Below are 17,032 nucleotides of genomic sequence, written 5' to 3' on the forward strand. Positions count from 1 at the left end.
TTCTAAACATGATCATACAGTATTTATGGTATATTTAGATAAATTACGTTTCAAAGTTCATTTAAATTCGTGAATAATGAAGAGCTGCTTTAGTCTAAATAATGTAATAAATACAACCAACAGGCACAGGTGTAGACCGGTCTCATCCTTCATTAGGAATCATCAGTATAATACAGTAATTAATGCCTGTTGGTTGATAACGTTTTCTCAATTTATCGATGGTGATCTATCGATGACAAAATTACCAGAATGCAGTTTTTCTGAACTGGTGGTTTCCTGTGTAAGTCCAAGAGCTATTTGTACACACAGTGCAAATTTGCTGAGTCAGTGAAACCCTTTGATTTCCGGCGTCCACGAGCTTTTCTGTTGCGATGCGTTCTCTCGTCATTTACATGTTTTGAACCCGCTTGTTGATTTCCACTTATTTGTGTCATTGCGTTGTTTTCACCTCTCGCAGTTTTTGGTGCAGCGGTTTGAGATCGCAAAGTACTGCAGCGCCGACCAGGTGGAGATCTTCTCCAGTGTCCTGCAGCGCTCCCTGTCTCTCACCGTGGGAGGGCCCGACAGTGGTATCAACCGACACGTGGCTGCCATCGGCCCGCGCTTCAAGTCAGTTTTTATTGACTTACCTTAAACACGTCAGTCGCACTTGAGGACACCCGAGTTTAATTTGCATAATAGTATACTCTCCATTTGCTCTAGTCCTGAATACCTCCAAAACCAAGGTGCTATGCTTCTCACCAGGACTAAAGCAGGAAGTTATTTTTCCCCAATTGCATTCCTTAAATAATTATCAAATAGAGCAAGTCAAGATCTATAAGTATCTTGGGGTCATCTTTGATTCAAACTGAAGTTTCAAGATCACATTGATTATATTGGTAAAAAGACAAAAATAAAAATTGGTTTTCTTTATCGACACACACATTGCTTCCCCCCTATGTTCCGTTTTTAATTGATAAAAGCTACCATACTTCCTCTACTTGATTACTGTGACATCGTATATAAATCAGCCCCCAGTACTGTAGCGTAGTCACTTCATGTTTTTGTTTGTTGCGGTTGCACCCGAGTCAAGAGCCACATGGCTCACAGGGCTATACCTAATAAATGAAATGAAAATATGCAACTCCGTCTTGTAAGAGATGGCAATGGATTTATCATGGCTGATGGTGCAGATGAAGATTGTTATCAAAGTACTGAAATATTCCACAGCAGCGCTAGATTACTTGTCTTGATTTTCTGGGTCAGTTGTAAAATAAAAAATCATTCAGGTGGCAATTTTGACGCTTTACAGTAAGAAAATTCTTATAATATTCAAAGTTAAAACGAGTCATGTTCCTCGTCAACGGCATGGTTTTATTTGTCTGACGTTGTCATGTGAAGCTCTTGTGCAATTCTTTGTTACGTATTACCTTCATGGTTTAATGACTAAATGTGTGCATTTGTGGCTATCTTTTGCAGGCTTCTCTCTCTGGGCCTGTCAATGCTGCATGCGGATGTGTTGACCAGTGCCACTGGCAGGAATGTACTACGGGAGAAGGTCTACTCCACAGCATTTGATTATTTCAGGTGAGTTGCAAAGCACTTTGTGGTCCTGTTTACACTTATCCAGATGGTTCTGATGAGTAAAGCAAATACATTGCCATGAGTTCACATTGGTAAAACTGACATGCTTTAATTTTGTTTCATTATCAAGACGTGCATGCGAGCCCAATTGAAATTGTATTTTACATAGCATCACAATACAACACAGTACAACACATTTCAGTAGATGTCGCTGTAACATACGTATTTTATTTCACTTCGCATCCTAAGTAAAGGTGGGTAGTATTTACCAAGTACATTTATTGCTGATCCGTTTAAGAAAAAGGTATTCATCAAACGAATCGGCCCTACATATTATGTATCTCATAGTCGAATACCACTATATACAACTTATCTTGTTTTGTTCTGCTCAGTGTTGCACCCAAGTTCCCAACACAGACCACCAAGGCTCTACGCGAGGACATCAGTGTGATGGTCAAGTTCTGGATGGCTATGTATTCTGACAAGAAATACTTGAATGCCAACCAGTTGGTACCACCTGGTGAGTTGGGTCTCTACATAACTATAATTCATCTTCTTGGTTCTTTCGGTAAAGTCACGTAGAAGGGAAATAATAAAATAAGAAAAATAAAACATAATAAAATAATTATCACGACGTTCTCAGGTTATTTCCCTTCTACGTGACTTTACCGAAAGAACCAAGAAGTTGAATCCCTGCAGTCACGAAAGATTTAAATCGATATATAACTAGAATTGATAACTATGAAGCCTCGAGGACTGATTGGAAGGAATTAATCTGAGTGTAATTGGATTAATTTTACATCAAAAGTAAATTAGTAGAGGAATAATGATTTCCGACAAGGTAAGCTGAGCACAGATCACGTTTAAATGGAAAAATTGTGTTATTTTTTATGAGGCCACACTGCTAGTAATTGTTGATCAAACTGCAATGGATTAAATTTCCATGTAGCTGTGTGTCTTTTGCTGCTTTATATATTGTTAATTCACACTTAACTTGATGTTATTAATTATTGATACATTTTTCATGTTTTCAGGCTGAAGCATTTCATCCTTTCTTTTGTGTTTGTTTTAATTGTTTTGCTGTCGTGTACCTTGCTCATACTTCCACGAGAATGCAGTAATGCCCATCAAATTTTACTAACTTGCTCTAAAGTGCAACTAACCCTAGTGCCTTTCTCTCCTGTTGATTGCCATGCTGACCGACACCACCTGACCATGCAGTTCACAGGGAAAGCTCAGACTCAGGTTGTTGCTTCTTCAGCCCAACCTGTGTCTCTTCAACCTCTTCTGGGCCTCAGAGCATGCAAAGCCACTCCTCTGAAGGTTTTAGTCTTTGAAGTGCAACTTCATCCAACCATTGAAACCAGCATGACTTGGCCTGATCATCACTGCTCTAATGCCCCATTACTTTCTTTACCTTTGTGCTATTTGTAAGTTTGCATTCATCACTATTCTACAATGTGGTCTCTTATGATTTGGCCTTGGTAGTGAGCAAGGATCAGGTGTGGTTAGGATCAGGGTGTAGTCCTGGAAATCTTTGACTGTGATCCGTTATCCAGTTCGGAAATGAGTTGGCGATTTCATTGCCTTGATATGCACACATTGTGAGCATCCCATTCTTGGTGAATTCAAGATTCAAGATGTCACATGTTCTGTAATCCTGGCCAGGTTATATATTTTATTATTGTTAAATACACATTTGATATAAATTCCTATCTTAATCAAAACTAGTAACAGGTGTTGCAATGTGCCTTTGAAACTCACCGACCTGAAACACTTATATATAAACACAAAAGTATTATTTTGCTTTATTTTACTCAGTGTAATCCGCCTGATGAGAAACTCTCAAAGATATTCCATTTGGTTAAAGAGTACAGCATCTGTTCCCTGTGAACTGCCATGGTTTGGTCTGGCCATGTTGGAGGCATGATAAGACTGTCTTCAGAAGCTGCCAACTGCATGGCTCCATGTTTAACCTTCTTCTTATCTCTGCAGTCACGAAGCAAAACAGCTGGCATGGTGGTTACAGACAGCACTGTTATTTTTCTCATCGTGTTGTTGTGGTTTTACGCAGGTATTGATCACCTTTCTGCCATATCGGTCAATAGTACCCTGAAGAGCATAGCAATGTCATGATGGTCATTCAACACGATCGATGGGTTTTTGTGGGAATTCTAGTGGTGAAGTCTTGTTGTGTGAGCTCTGTTTTTTCTTCTCCAGACGTACAAGACTTCTCCGCAAACAGTCTAACCGTCATGAACGTTGGAGATTCTCGTAACAATTTGGATGTGGCCATGGGCTCTCGGCAGCCGGCCAACCAGGGCTGGATCAACACAGTGCCTCTCTCCAGCGGAATGTCCACTCTGTCCAAAAAATCAGGTTCATATGTTTGTGTGGTTGTCATTAGCAAATGAACATAGCTGTATGAATGTCTGTTTAACTTCTTCCGCACCGTACGTAGCCAACCACGCTAATCGGAGGTGCGTCTGAAAACATAAGCATCTGAAAACATAACATTGTATCACCGGTTGTATGTTACGTTTACAATGCAATTACATTTTGGTCTATAATTTACATGGATGTTCATTTCACAGGTGCATCTAAAAAGACCAACCGTGGTACCCAGCTGCACAAGTACTACATGAAACGGCGAACCCTGCTCTTGTCTCTGCTGGTACGCGATCATTTGTAGGCAGGCGGAAGTTCATGATATCCCCTTTAATGTTTTTAAAAGTTACTGGGCAAATAAAGTTATGTCATGCCAGTGTGCCTAGGTTTTTTTTCTCCAAGGCTATTCTCGGCAAATGTATGCATGGTGTAAAAATGTTGTATAATCTTAATATGTTAACTGAAGCATTTGTGTATAGTTTTGTACATAATTATGAAATGGAGACTTCTACACCTTTTCCACTTGCACATCCGAGCCTGACCAGTGCAGTGCCCGTACGGCATGGGTGGTTTTCCATTAGCTATTTGCTGTGCCAAGCCAAAACCAAAGTGAGATACGCTGACCTCACAAGAAATCTGAATCTGGCTTGGGGACAAGCAAGTCCACAGTGCTGGGATAATGACGCTTTAATTGCATGCGATGATAGTCAGCGCAGTGGAATAAGAACCTGGCGCTTCCTGAAATGCATCGGGCTGGCTCAGTACAGCCCCCAGTGTGGCTTGGCTGTGCAGTGGAAGAGAGGTTTATGGAACACTGAGCTTGTTTTCTTAATTTGGAGCTTTCATGACTGCAGGAATTACTCTTTGGTTCTTTCGGTAAAGTCACGTATAAAGAGAAAATAATAAATTAAATACTAGCATACGACGTTTCGATTGCAACACAAGCAATCATCACCAGGTAGAAATGAAATAGAAACACAAATCTAGTATACTTAGAAACGTAATGTAATACAACAGAGAGTCGGATAACATAACAGTCAACACCCTACCTGGTTGATTACGTTCTTCCTGAGAATGCTAAATTTGAGAGAGATAAAACACAGAACCAGAGACATATAGACAGACATATAACAGACATATAAGCAGACAGATATCATAGAGATACATAGAGACACATACATGTTTTCTGTTCTATTTTTTTTCTTTCCTCCATTTTGGCAGGCGAGCGAGATTGAGCGCTTGATGACATGGTACGATTCTCTGTCTTCGCCTGACATGGCCATCGATACGGCCGGCGAGGAAAACGTGGCGGCTTGGCGCACCAAGTACACCAACCTGACGGAGAAACAGTGGAGGGACAACGTCAACCTCGCTTGGACCATCTCTCCTTATCTCGCCATCCAGCTGCCAACCAGGTTGGTTTTGCAAATGGTTTCTCACCTAGATAGGCACCGATAAAGAATAGTATAGTGACTCTGGGTATCCCATCTGTATAAAACACTTCACGTTACATTTTAAAACACTTCAGTGATGTGATTGGCCTTAGCCTACATGTTAATAAAGGTTAATTAAACTATTATTGTAGACAGCTGTCTGGTCTGTACTTATATAAGCAGATATTTATTTTAACGGCTGGAGTAAAATATTTGACAAAGTGAATTACATGGAGTCAGAGACTTCTAAAACTACCATGCATTAATCACATGTAATAATAATCATGTTGAGCCCTTTGTCCCTGCTGGATGAAGACCTGTCCATGCCTTGTTGTCAGTTAAGGGAGTTGTTTTTAGCAAACTCATCAATGCTGTCAGTACATGTTAGTGAAGGGGTGGAGGACAACATGGTTTCAGATCCCACTTGCCATTGATGTTAGCTGTGTTGCTGGGAATCAAATTTGGTTCATCGTGCCCTAACCACTGTGCCACCACTACACCCCAGTTCCATATACACTGTCTTTAACAAGTGTTACAAACATTATCACAGTAAATCATAATTCACGTGTTGGTTTTACTGTGCATAGAAATACATACATTTCTCTCTGGACAAAGGGAGTGATATGAATGTCATGTTCATAAGTACGTTGATTCGTTTGTTTCGAACTTAGATTCAGGAATTCAGAAGCCATTTCCAAGGAAGTGACTCGTCTGGTCCGGTTAGATCCTGGAGCCGTGAGCAACATCCCTGAAGCAATCAAGGTAACAATTCTTTACGGTTTTACCTTTCAAATAAGAATAGGTGGAATCAGGGGACCTCCTTCAACTACCTGTTGGATCAATTAGTCTGTTTAAACATTTAGTTTGTACATATACAAGTCAGCCCATTTGTATGGTAAATACATTCTGTGATTACACTTCATCCATTATAAAAAAAAAACATAATCATCCTGAATTACCCAAAATCATTATACAGTAAAACCTTGGATTGTGAGCATAATTCGTTCCGGAAACGTGTTTGTAATCCAAAGCACTCGTATATCAAAGCACTCGTATATCAGTTGTGATCACGTGACGCTCGGCAGACAAAGCGTATACACGTACTACTCGTATTGCAAGACCTCGCTCGTTTATCAAATTAATAATTATTTTAAAATTTAGCTCGTCTTGAAAAACACTCGCAGACCAAGTTACTCGCAATCCAAGGTTTTACTGTGTTGTGGAAGATATCCAGGACGGAGCCTGGTTAGTGCTTGGATGTGATACTGCCTGGGAATGCCAGGCGTTGTAGACTTAGGCTGTGAAGCGGCTAAAAGATCGCAGCACAGAGATAGATTTTGAGATGACCCGTGCACGGATTTTTCTCTGGGTATTCCAGTTTTCCCTCTCACGTGCAAAACACTCATGAAGATAATTGGCCAAAAAATTCCAATACAGAAAGAGTGTCTTGAGATTCTAGATTTGAAGCTTTCGTGACTGCAAGGATTCATACTCTTAGTTTTTTCGGTAAAGTCACGTAGGTAAAAATTTTTAATTAAAATTAATAATAATTATTATTTTATTTTTATTAATTTAAATTTTATTTTTTTTACCTACGTGACTTTACTGCAAAAAACTAAGAGTATATAGTGTCTTGAGACTCAGCTTTTCGTGGACAAACATGTGGAATTACTCTTATTAATCCAAGCGCAGTGGCTTCATTGTATTAAATGGGCATGTCGTTGTTTCAGTTCTTGGTCACGGAGCACACAGTGGAGGCCGACGCGCCGGAGCTCAGCCACATTCTGTGCTGGGCCCCGACCGACCCCCCTACGGCGCTGTCGTACTTCTCACGCCTCTACCCACCGCATCCGCTCACGGCGCAATACGCCGTGAGGGTGCTGCGCTCCTTTCCGCCGGTAATCCACAGTTCCTCTTGCACGTCACACTTTCTGACGAGCACAAAAGAGATCAGCGCAATTTTGCCGAGAGTTGCCCCGAAAGATTTCGGAGGTCAGAGCACTTGGCCGGTACCTATGATCCTGTGGTCGAATCCAGGCAGCCCCCTGTGATGAAACTGGGTTTTCAAATATAGTGAGTTAATGGTCACAGCCTGCTCACTAAAATAAATTTCTATTACATTTGGTTGGACACTTCATTTAGGAAACGCCATGCCTGACACTGCCATGCATGGTATGGTAGGAAAATATAGCGCCCCTGGAGCGTGCAAGAAGTAGTACTGTAATAGAATCTCCTGCAGACACTTCTCTAACACAAGGTGTTGCACTGCTTTGCGAGACTTTTGAAAGTATAGTTTGTTTCATGGCATGGCACCAATGGCACAATTGGAATAAGATTTGGTGGATTTTGTTTTATTCGTGCATTGGCCACACTGCAGTTTGTGTGTTCAATATGCATGGCAATCTATTTAAAACTACCGTCTCTGATGGCAGGTTTGTGTTATTCTTTCAGTTGTTTACATATTTAATGCATTATTATATTGGTTAATGAAATGTGTCACTATGTTAGCACACACCCAAGTTAATTACAAATTTCTAAATTTTCTTCACGACATGCTTCATGATTTGCAACACTAAAGTTTGTGTCAAATGTGTGTCTTTCTTTCCAGGATGCCATCCTGTTTTACATTCCCCAGATTGTCCAGGCAGTTCGGTATGACACGGTGAGTTGCACAGCTGAATATTCTCTGCCAAGGGACTTCTTTATTACCAATGTAATAAAACATGATTCTTGTGTCTAGATTTGAAGCTTTCGTGACTGCAAGGATTCATGCTCTTAAGTTTTTTCGGTAAAGTCACGTAGGTAAAAATAAATAATAAAAATAATAGAAATAATAGAAATAAAATAATAAATCACGACGTTTCGGGCGCAACAAAAGCGTCCGTCATCAGGTGACGGACTTTACCGAAGTAACCTAAGAGTATGTTTCTTGTGCTAATGAATTTCATAATCATAATTACATGGACATTTTTGACAGCGTGTACACAAATGTTGGTTCTTGAGTGCAAACTACTCCCCGTGTTTCACAGATGGGGTACGTAAGAGAGTACATACTCTGGGCTGCGAAAAAATCTCAACTGCTCGCCCACCAGTTCATATGGAACATGAAGACCAACATCTTCTCAGATGAGGAAGGCCACACAAAAGATGGTTTGTGCCAGTTATAATATCGGACTTAAGTCCTTCCTTGTCTTGTCCATTAATTAGTTTCTCTTTTAAAAATACTTTCTCTCGTTTTCAGCACCCGATTGTCTTTCCTGAGCCATTGTTTTCTGCTGGATTGCCGCTTCTTCACATGTTGATTATGGACGGAAAAATGGTTGTTCGTCCCTTGTGTTTTTTATGTTATGTATTGATCCGTAGGGTGATAGGAATAAATTGAGGATTGGTTTGATGGTACATTCATCCCATCTTATGACGGTGAATGTGTTGTGCCCGTGTCCGTTTTCAGTGGAGATTGGGGAAACTCTGGAGAGCCTGGTCGATGAGATCACAAATGCGCTGTCCGGTCCAGCGAAAGAGTTTTACCAGCGCGAGTTCGACTTCTTCAACAAGATCACCAATGTGTCTGCCATCATCAAGTATGCTCCGTAAATCTGTGGAATTCTAAAATGGACTTCAGTATAGGGCACTAGGAAAATAGAAAACCTCTGAATATCACCCGGGCAGTGGTGGCACTCACCTGTAATCAAATACTGAGTTGGTAGATCGCACAAATGTTGCGATTACTCCCTTACAGTGGGCGTACCCTTGTTTGTCAAGAGAAGGCAATACAGAACAAATGTGGGCTCCACCTGTTCTATCTGTATGAGATAGGTGTTTCCCCGTCGCACGCGTGGGTTTTCTCTGGGTGCTCCAGTCTCCTTCAAAATCTTAATGCTCTTTAAGTGGCCGATAATACCTCGATTATATAGCAGAGCTTGGGCAATTGTTGGCACCAGCTCATCGTTTGGCTGCCTTCCTGCTTGTCTGTGGTTCCCCGTGCCTCTTGAGTCAGTCTCTACGAGAGTTAATGAATACTGTGTATGTTACAAGTTGAAATTATGATGAAAGCTGTTTGCCTTAAACTGAAATTAGTTACCTTTTTTAAATAATGTTTATTATGGTATTTTTTGTACCTAATTACATACACTTTTATGTGTTTTTGCGAACTGGAGTAGATAATTAAACTTTTAAAATTATTTGGTTATTGTAATGTATACAAAATGTTGTTGCCCTCATACTTTAATGATATAACAGTGAGCAAAAAATTATATTTCATTACAGACCCTATCCAAAGGGCGCAGAGAGAAAAGCTGCCTGTTTGAAGGCATTGTCTGAAATCAACCTTGAACCAGGTAATACAAAACGTCGCTTTCTTTGCTGACATTCAGAAATGTGTGAGTAGAAATTAAGGGAAGGCCTAAACTTTCGAATCGGTTTGATGACCCTAATATTGCATATTTGACAAACTTTGGAAGAAGTGTATGAGTGAATGTTTGTTCTTTCATGACAGGTTGCTACCTTCCAAGTAACCCTGAAGCTATAGTGCTGGATATTGACTACCAGTCCGGGTTGCCCATGCAAAGGTGAGTGCTGGTATATTTGCTTTGCGTTTATGTTCAACAAATATATAGCGGATAAGTTAACACTTTACATTTCAATTGAACCAAACCCCCTTTTTGTCCAGAATTGTCAAATATACAGACCTGTACATAAATACCGGTATTCCTAATATATACATATACTGTATATAATAGTGACACTAACGGTTTGGAATTGGCTGGGGATTCTGGGATTGCTATACATTGGGCTTGCTGATACTCGGCCATGATTTCACATCGTGGTACGAATGGCTTGGCGGTCGATGTGTTCATCTGCCACCATTGTTTTGTTTCAGCGCGGCTAAAGCGCCGTACCTGGCCAAGTTTAAAGTCAAGCGATGCGGCGTTTCAGAGCTCGAAAAAGAAGGTACAGGAAGTGCCAAAATGTTTGTAATGCTGCATTTCCAACTTGTGTATTGCAATCAACGGACAGATTCTTAATGGTTGGCTTCCTTCAAGATCAAGTACCAGAACTTGTATCCATGAATACGCTCACTCTCATTAAAACCCGTTTCCTCTTCCGCTTTTGAAAAACACCAGGTTTGATGTGCCGGCGAGAGTCGATATCCGGCACTGGTGATGACAAGAGGAAGGTAAATGAGGACATTTACTGGCAGGCAGCAATCTTCAAAGTCGGAGATGACTGCAGACAGGTCTGTGTGTGTGTGTGATGCAATTCCTCAACATTCGTTACCACTACGTGTTATGCAATGAAACACTTTTACTTACAATACAGATTGAATGTGTCATTTGCAGTGCTGTCTTACTGAAAATAACAGCGTGTTAATTATCGTAGTCCTATGCTCATCCATTATTTGTCCTTGCCGTTATTCTTTGTAACACAGGACATGCTGGCCCTTCAGATCATAGGGCTCTTCAAGAATATTTTCCAGCTCGTTGGGATGGATCTGTTTGTGTTTCCATATCGAGTGGTGGCCACTTCTCCTGGGGTCAGTGATAACAGCGTTTGATTGTTGGCATTTTGCTAAAAAATATATGTTTCGAGATTAATAGCTCAGCTGTAACATGGACCATTGAAGCATAACTGAATACATTCATGAGCACTCACAGAAAGTCTGGAATATTTACATTCCTTAAAAATGCAAGTGTTTATTAACTACAATTAAACACGTATATGTTGGGCTAAACCAGTGGTTCTTAACCTGGGGTACACGCACCCCCTGGGGGTGCGAGATGCCCTTTCTGGGGGTGCGAGACTTGGCCAGATTTTGTTTAGAAGGTAATTAATCAAAAGCGTAAATTAAGCATGGGCAAGTAACTACAACTGCTTTGTATTTAGTAACATAATTTTTTTACGATTGAGAACCAAATCAGTGCAGGCTGCAGTAAAAGTTAAGAACCACTGGCCTAAACTATCTTAGCTATGTAAACAGCTATTAGAGCATGCGTAGAATTTATCTTTATCAAACACAACATATAATTTCGATTTAAAGCTTTCGTGACTGCAGGGATTCATCTTCTTGGTTCTTTCGGTAAAGTCACGTAGAAGGAAAATAATAAAATACTTAAAATAAAACATAATAAAATAATTCTCACGACGTTTCGGCCACAACGCAAGCAGCCGTCCTCAGGTGAAGAACAGGTCTGTCGGAAAGACAGCGTCTGAAGAAGAACAGGTCTGTCAGGTAAAGACAGCGTCTTCAGACAGCGTCTTCAGACGCTGTCTTTACCTGAGGACGGCTGCTTGCGTTGTGGCCGATACGTCGTGAGAATTATTTTATTATGTTTTATTTTATTATTTCCCTTCTACGTGACATTACCGAAAGAACCAAGAAGACAACATATAATCTCACGTGTTTGGTTGATTTGACTCCCTTCTCTCTATTGGTAATGCTCAAGGCTGTTGCGTGTTTGCCCTCAGTGTGGTGTCATAGAGTGCATCCCAGACTGCAAGTCCCGTGACCAGCTGGGTCGCCAGACAGACATCGGAATGTACGAGTACTTCCGAAACCAGTACGGAGACGAGTCCACGGAGGCCTTCCAAAAAGTGAGCAATCTCTCTCATGTTCATACAATTAATAGATAGACAAAACATCTGTTTCACCAAGCTATTATAACGGTGAACACGTATAGTCATGCCATCACCAATAGTCCTCCACTACCAACACATGGTTGAGTTGTATTGATATAATCTCTGAATGTGTATTGTCATTATCAGTTAACTCGTACAGGCTTAATTATATCATTATGGTAATTGTACTGATGAATCGTTTTGTACCTTACCAATCATTCAGGCCAATCTGGTGGTTGCAGAATGAGACCTTTTGTGCATATATTTATTTTATCGTATTCCTCTCGTCTTTGTCAATACCAATTAGATACACCAGGGGGTGGTATTGAGTTGCCTTTGGACCTTTATTCAGAGCCTTAAGTAATACTAAAGAGCTAAAATGGTTATTGCTACTTTTAGAGTACTCTTAAGACGTTACAGTGTTACAACATGGTGTGCGGTCATGCTGTAGACTACATTTTCGGGTCAAAATGGGATGTTTCGATTGTCGTTAAATTACCAGAATAAATGTGTGTATATTCTTGGTTCTTTCGGTAAAGTCACGTAGAAGGGAAATAATAAAATAATAAAAATATTCAACAATCATCAGGTGATGATGATTGCTTGTGTTGCAGTCGAAACGTGAGAATTTTTATTGTTTTATATTTTTATTATTTCCCTTCTACGTGACTTTACCGAAAGAACCAAGAATATGAATCCCTGCAGTCACGAAAGCTTTAAATCAAAATATGTGTATGTTGAAATGATTTTGCACCGTACGTAGCCAACTGTGCTAGTTGGAGGTGCGGGAACTAATTAACACTGCTTGAGTAAAATTATTTCTGCCATGCTAAATATGAGCATTCATCACTTTATTAAATTGACTCTACGTGTATTGTCTAGGCTGTTGTGGTGCGTCTGTCGTGAAATTTGTAACCGTTCACCGCTTTATATTTGTTGTTCCACAGGCTCGTTACAATTTCATCCGCAGCATGGCAGCGTACAGCCTGCTTCTCTTCCTCCTTCAGATTAAAGACCGCCACAATGGAAACATCATGTTGGACAGCCAGGGGCATCTCATTCACATCGGTACGAGACAATTGCATTGTGTACTTGTGTGCTCAGTGCACTGCGATGATTGTCAAGCAGTATTGGAAAATTAAAAGTGTGGTTTCGCTTTAGAGTGGTACATTATCACAGAAATGCATTTTTGCGTATTGCGTTACTAAACAGTTAACTTACTAAATTTTTATTTAAAGCGTTCGTGACTGCAGGAATTCATATTCTCTGGTCCTTTCGGTAAAGTCACGTAGATAGAAATAATCAAATTAAAATAATAAAAACCATCAGGTGCCTGATGAAGACCGCTTGTGTTGCGCTCGAAATGTCGTGAGTTTTTTTTCATTTTAATATTTCTATCTACGTGACTTTACCGAAAGAACCAAAGAATAGGAGTCCATGTACGCTACATGTTCTATCTTTAGAATGGTGACATGTCCTTGTGTTCACTGCTTTTTTCACAACTTCATGGGTCGAATCTCTCTGAAGTCATTGGCAAAAGTAAGCCATTGTGTGCTGGATTCAGGGTTCACATCTGCCAAATCTAAAATTACCTGCAAATTACTCAATTAGGATTATACACCGCAACCATCACCCTCTACTGGCAGACTAATGCCCCAAGTCAATCCTCTGGATCAGACTGCCTTGGTCTCTTGAGTCCTGACCTGGTTAAACAAATGACACTTGAAACATATCTGTGTCTGTGCTTGTGTGTTAGATTTTGGGTTCATGTTTGAGAGCTCCCCGGGCGGAAACCTCGGCTGGGAGCCAGACATCAAGCTCACAGACGAGATGGTGATGATCATGGGTGGCAAAATGGAGGCCACCCCATTCAAGTGGTTCATGGAAATGTGTGTCCGCGGATACCTGGCCGTCAGGTACAAGTTACTGCGTTATTTGAGAGTTTTTTAGTTTTGAGGTGGCCGAGTGGCTCAGAGTTTCCAAGCGCTGATTGAACCGGGGTTCGGGATTGTGCAGTGAGTTGATTGTCCAGAGGTAACGAGAAGGCATTTCGGAGGTATATCTGTGATATACACTTCTGTGGGCCAATCTGTAACACAATGCTACGCAACCAGTGTGCCTGTTGTGCCGTGTTATTTTCAGAATTATCGAATAACCTCACATTTCGCAAGCTAGGACAGTCAAACTCTTCATGCCATTCAGTGGCCGATCCCACCCCCACCGCAGACCTCCTGCCCTCCCCTCACCATTGGTTGCAGTGTCAGCCCCCACCCCTCTCAACCCCCTCGTGCCCAACACCCAGAGTTGGGCAAGCAGTGCGCCGTGAAGATATGGAGCAAGTTTGAAAGTGTGCCGCAGAATAAAAAATGTTGAGAAGCACTGCTCAAACACAAAGGGTTGCGCTGCTCTGCGAGAGATCCGAACGGATACTTTGCCTCGTGGCAATGACAACGATTGTACAATCACAATTAAAATGGGGAAAAGAAAATATATTTTGAATAATACTTGGCTTTTACATTGGGTGAGACTGAAAATCGAGCATTTCTTGGAATCAGTGGAATGAACATGTAAATTGGCAGGCCCTTGTGCAATAGGCCATCCAGGTCCACTTACTTTTTTAATTAATAGTAAATGTTTTTTTTACAGTCAACGTGGTACCTCAAACTCGGGCATGTTCTTTGATACAAGTAGGCCTTTTATTACTCCTGAGAAGTCAATTAATGCCTAAATATTCAACCGTCAACAGATTGCAATCACATTACGTTTCTCATCCTGTTTTTTCTCCATTTTTACGTGCAATAAACATTACAGCATGCTAAAATAATGTTAGTGTTACAAGATTTGTAATATTGATTGCTGTTGGTATGAACTTAATTTTCTGTATATTCTTTCATTAACAGACCATACATGGATGCAGTCATTTCTTTGGTGGCCCTCATGCTTGATACTGGTCTGCCATGTTTCAGAGGCCAGACCATCAAGCTTCTTAAGTAAGAACAAGTACATGGCTTTACACCGAAGCATTGACGTTCGTTGTAGCATTTAATATATATGAATATGCCTTATATGTTCTAGGATGGAGTACCCACCACATTTTCAGTTAGAAAGTTCCACAGATAACCCACAGATGTCATACGTTCTTCTGAAAAGGTTGTTGAGCACAATTAAAATCGTGCAGAATTTGGTTACCTGCAGAAGGTAAAGATGCCGTAACCGTATTATTAAGAGCAGATCAATTCTTGCCAGTGTTGAAGCAAAAGTAATGACCATTTAGAATTGTGGTTCACATTTACCTTTATTTGATTCCCTAAACAGACAACGATTTGCACCAAACCAGAGCGAGCGAGATGCAGCAAATTACATGATCAAAATCATCCAGAACTGCTTCCTCAGCAACAGGTACCTGTTACCTTTCACTCGTGTGTGTTCGTGTTATCATCCTTGAACGCCTGTTGATCCAGATGCGTTTGTGAAATCACCTGAACATTGCATATTTTCGTACTGTTTCTTTAATTGAATTCACATTCCTTAAAATATCTTCTTGGTTCTTTCGGTAAAGTCACGTAGAAGGGAAATAAAAAAATAATAAAAATAAAACATAATAAAATAATTCTCACGACGTTTCGGCCACAACGCAAGCAGCCGTCCTCAGGTGAAGAACAGGTCTGTCGGAAAAACAGCATCTGAACTTTACTGAAAGAACCAAGAAGATGAATCCCTGCAGTCACGAAAGCTTTAAATCGAAAATTTTCCTTAAAATAGTTTACAATTTAAAGACTTGTTTTCTTACATTCTACAAGATGATATCTTGACCGTTTTGCTCACCGCCCTTTCTTTCTGTGTTCACAGGAGTAAGACGTACGACATGATTCAGTACTACCAGAATCAGATTCCATATTAGCTGAATGTTCACACGTTGGAGCTTTGCACTTTCTTGTTTCGTTGTAATAAAGGATCTTTACCTCCCTAATTATTTTGAAATTATGACTTCCTACTCACATTCTTTTCCATGCCGCCTTAGTTCAGGCCAAGAGCATGATAAACTAATTATCATTTATTCCATCTTAAAATAGGTGATGCAACAGATGTACTTTGCATGAAATTGTAGTTCGTTGTATAGCTCTTAAGTTACAAAATGATAGACGTAATTTCGAAGCACTTTGCACAAACCTCTTGTTACGATTCTTGAAACTTCATCCCGTGATTGCGAACAAAAAAAACACCTGTAGCAACTCCCGTTCATGTTTTGTTTCTTCAAAAGATCAATGTGTGCTTGGTTTTACATGTCTGATGATATATCATGAGCCCTATAGTTTTCCTCACCTTTTATTTTATATGTCAAACATATCAAAAAGGTGTGGTAGATTGTTCAGTAGTTTACAGTAAAATTATGAGTGTGCAAATATTGTTTTAAATTAAACTTGTGATATGAAACTTTCTTGAGAATAAAATATAATTAGAAAATATATCTGTGACAAATACCGGCATTGTTCTAAAAATGTACAAAATAATAAAAGCGACCACTCTTTGATCACAATACGTGTAAACTTTTGTCTGTACAGTATGCCCTCGCTTGTGTCAGTATATCAAACAGTTTATAGACTTTTCATAGGTCTGAACATTACTTGAGGGATTAATTCCAATTATTATTTACCCAGGAAATTTTTAACAACTCTAAATATTTTTTTTCAGGAGGGTCTGGAATTTGATTATTTGGCCAATTCAATTAACATGTGTTCAGCATGTGCAGGGAAACCAGAAAACCCAGAGAGAGCTCACCACATATAGGAGGTGGTAACGAAAGTCAGACAGACTCAAGAATCCATTACTCAACTACCATCTCCAAATCACCTCGCAGTACCATGCTTTAAACATCTGGCAAGTCCTGGTCGTTACCCATCCAAGTCAGCTTTGCTTCCAAGATCGGGTGCACTTAGTGATTTGCTTTTGGCCTTAAAATAATTATAACCTAGGCCGATTGTGTGTGTTTACGTGTCTTTTAGTTTAACCGATTTATCAAACCAGCAGTTCTT

General features: G+C 40.2%; 1 protein-coding gene across 1 annotated transcript in view; it reads left to right on the forward strand.

Annotated features, from left to right (window-relative positions):
• The window catches only part of LOC144719476 (phosphatidylinositol 4-kinase alpha-like), a 67,889-nt gene extending 51,353 nt beyond the window's left edge, over positions 1-16,536 (forward strand). The window contains exons 36-57 of the mRNA XM_078595427.1: positions 458-609; positions 1,459-1,566; positions 1,956-2,083; positions 3,784-3,942; positions 4,158-4,237; positions 5,173-5,366; positions 6,056-6,146; positions 7,115-7,282; positions 7,993-8,046; positions 8,414-8,534; positions 8,836-8,965; positions 9,651-9,721; positions 9,880-9,952; positions 10,264-10,334; positions 10,508-10,620; positions 10,813-10,917; positions 11,850-11,975; positions 12,947-13,067; positions 13,756-13,915; positions 14,900-14,989; positions 15,315-15,398; positions 15,849-16,536. Coding sequence (XP_078451553.1) covers positions 458-609; positions 1,459-1,566; positions 1,956-2,083; positions 3,784-3,942; positions 4,158-4,237; positions 5,173-5,366; positions 6,056-6,146; positions 7,115-7,282; positions 7,993-8,046; positions 8,414-8,534; positions 8,836-8,965; positions 9,651-9,721; positions 9,880-9,952; positions 10,264-10,334; positions 10,508-10,620; positions 10,813-10,917; positions 11,850-11,975; positions 12,947-13,067; positions 13,756-13,915; positions 14,900-14,989; positions 15,315-15,398; positions 15,849-15,900 — 2,451 coding nt within the window. The 3' untranslated portion in view covers positions 15,901-16,536. The remainder of the gene's footprint in view (positions 1-457; positions 610-1,458; positions 1,567-1,955; positions 2,084-3,783; positions 3,943-4,157; positions 4,238-5,172; positions 5,367-6,055; positions 6,147-7,114; positions 7,283-7,992; positions 8,047-8,413; positions 8,535-8,835; positions 8,966-9,650; positions 9,722-9,879; positions 9,953-10,263; positions 10,335-10,507; positions 10,621-10,812; positions 10,918-11,849; positions 11,976-12,946; positions 13,068-13,755; positions 13,916-14,899; positions 14,990-15,314; positions 15,399-15,848) is intronic.
• The last annotated feature ends 496 nt before the right edge of the window (positions 16,537-17,032 follow it).

Source organism: Lampetra planeri, chromosome 6, assembly GCF_965212315.1.
Source record: "Lampetra planeri chromosome 6, kcLamPlan1.2.h2, whole genome shotgun sequence".
NCBI classification, from domain to species: domain Eukaryota; kingdom Metazoa; phylum Chordata; class Hyperoartia; order Petromyzontiformes; family Petromyzontidae; genus Lampetra; species Lampetra planeri.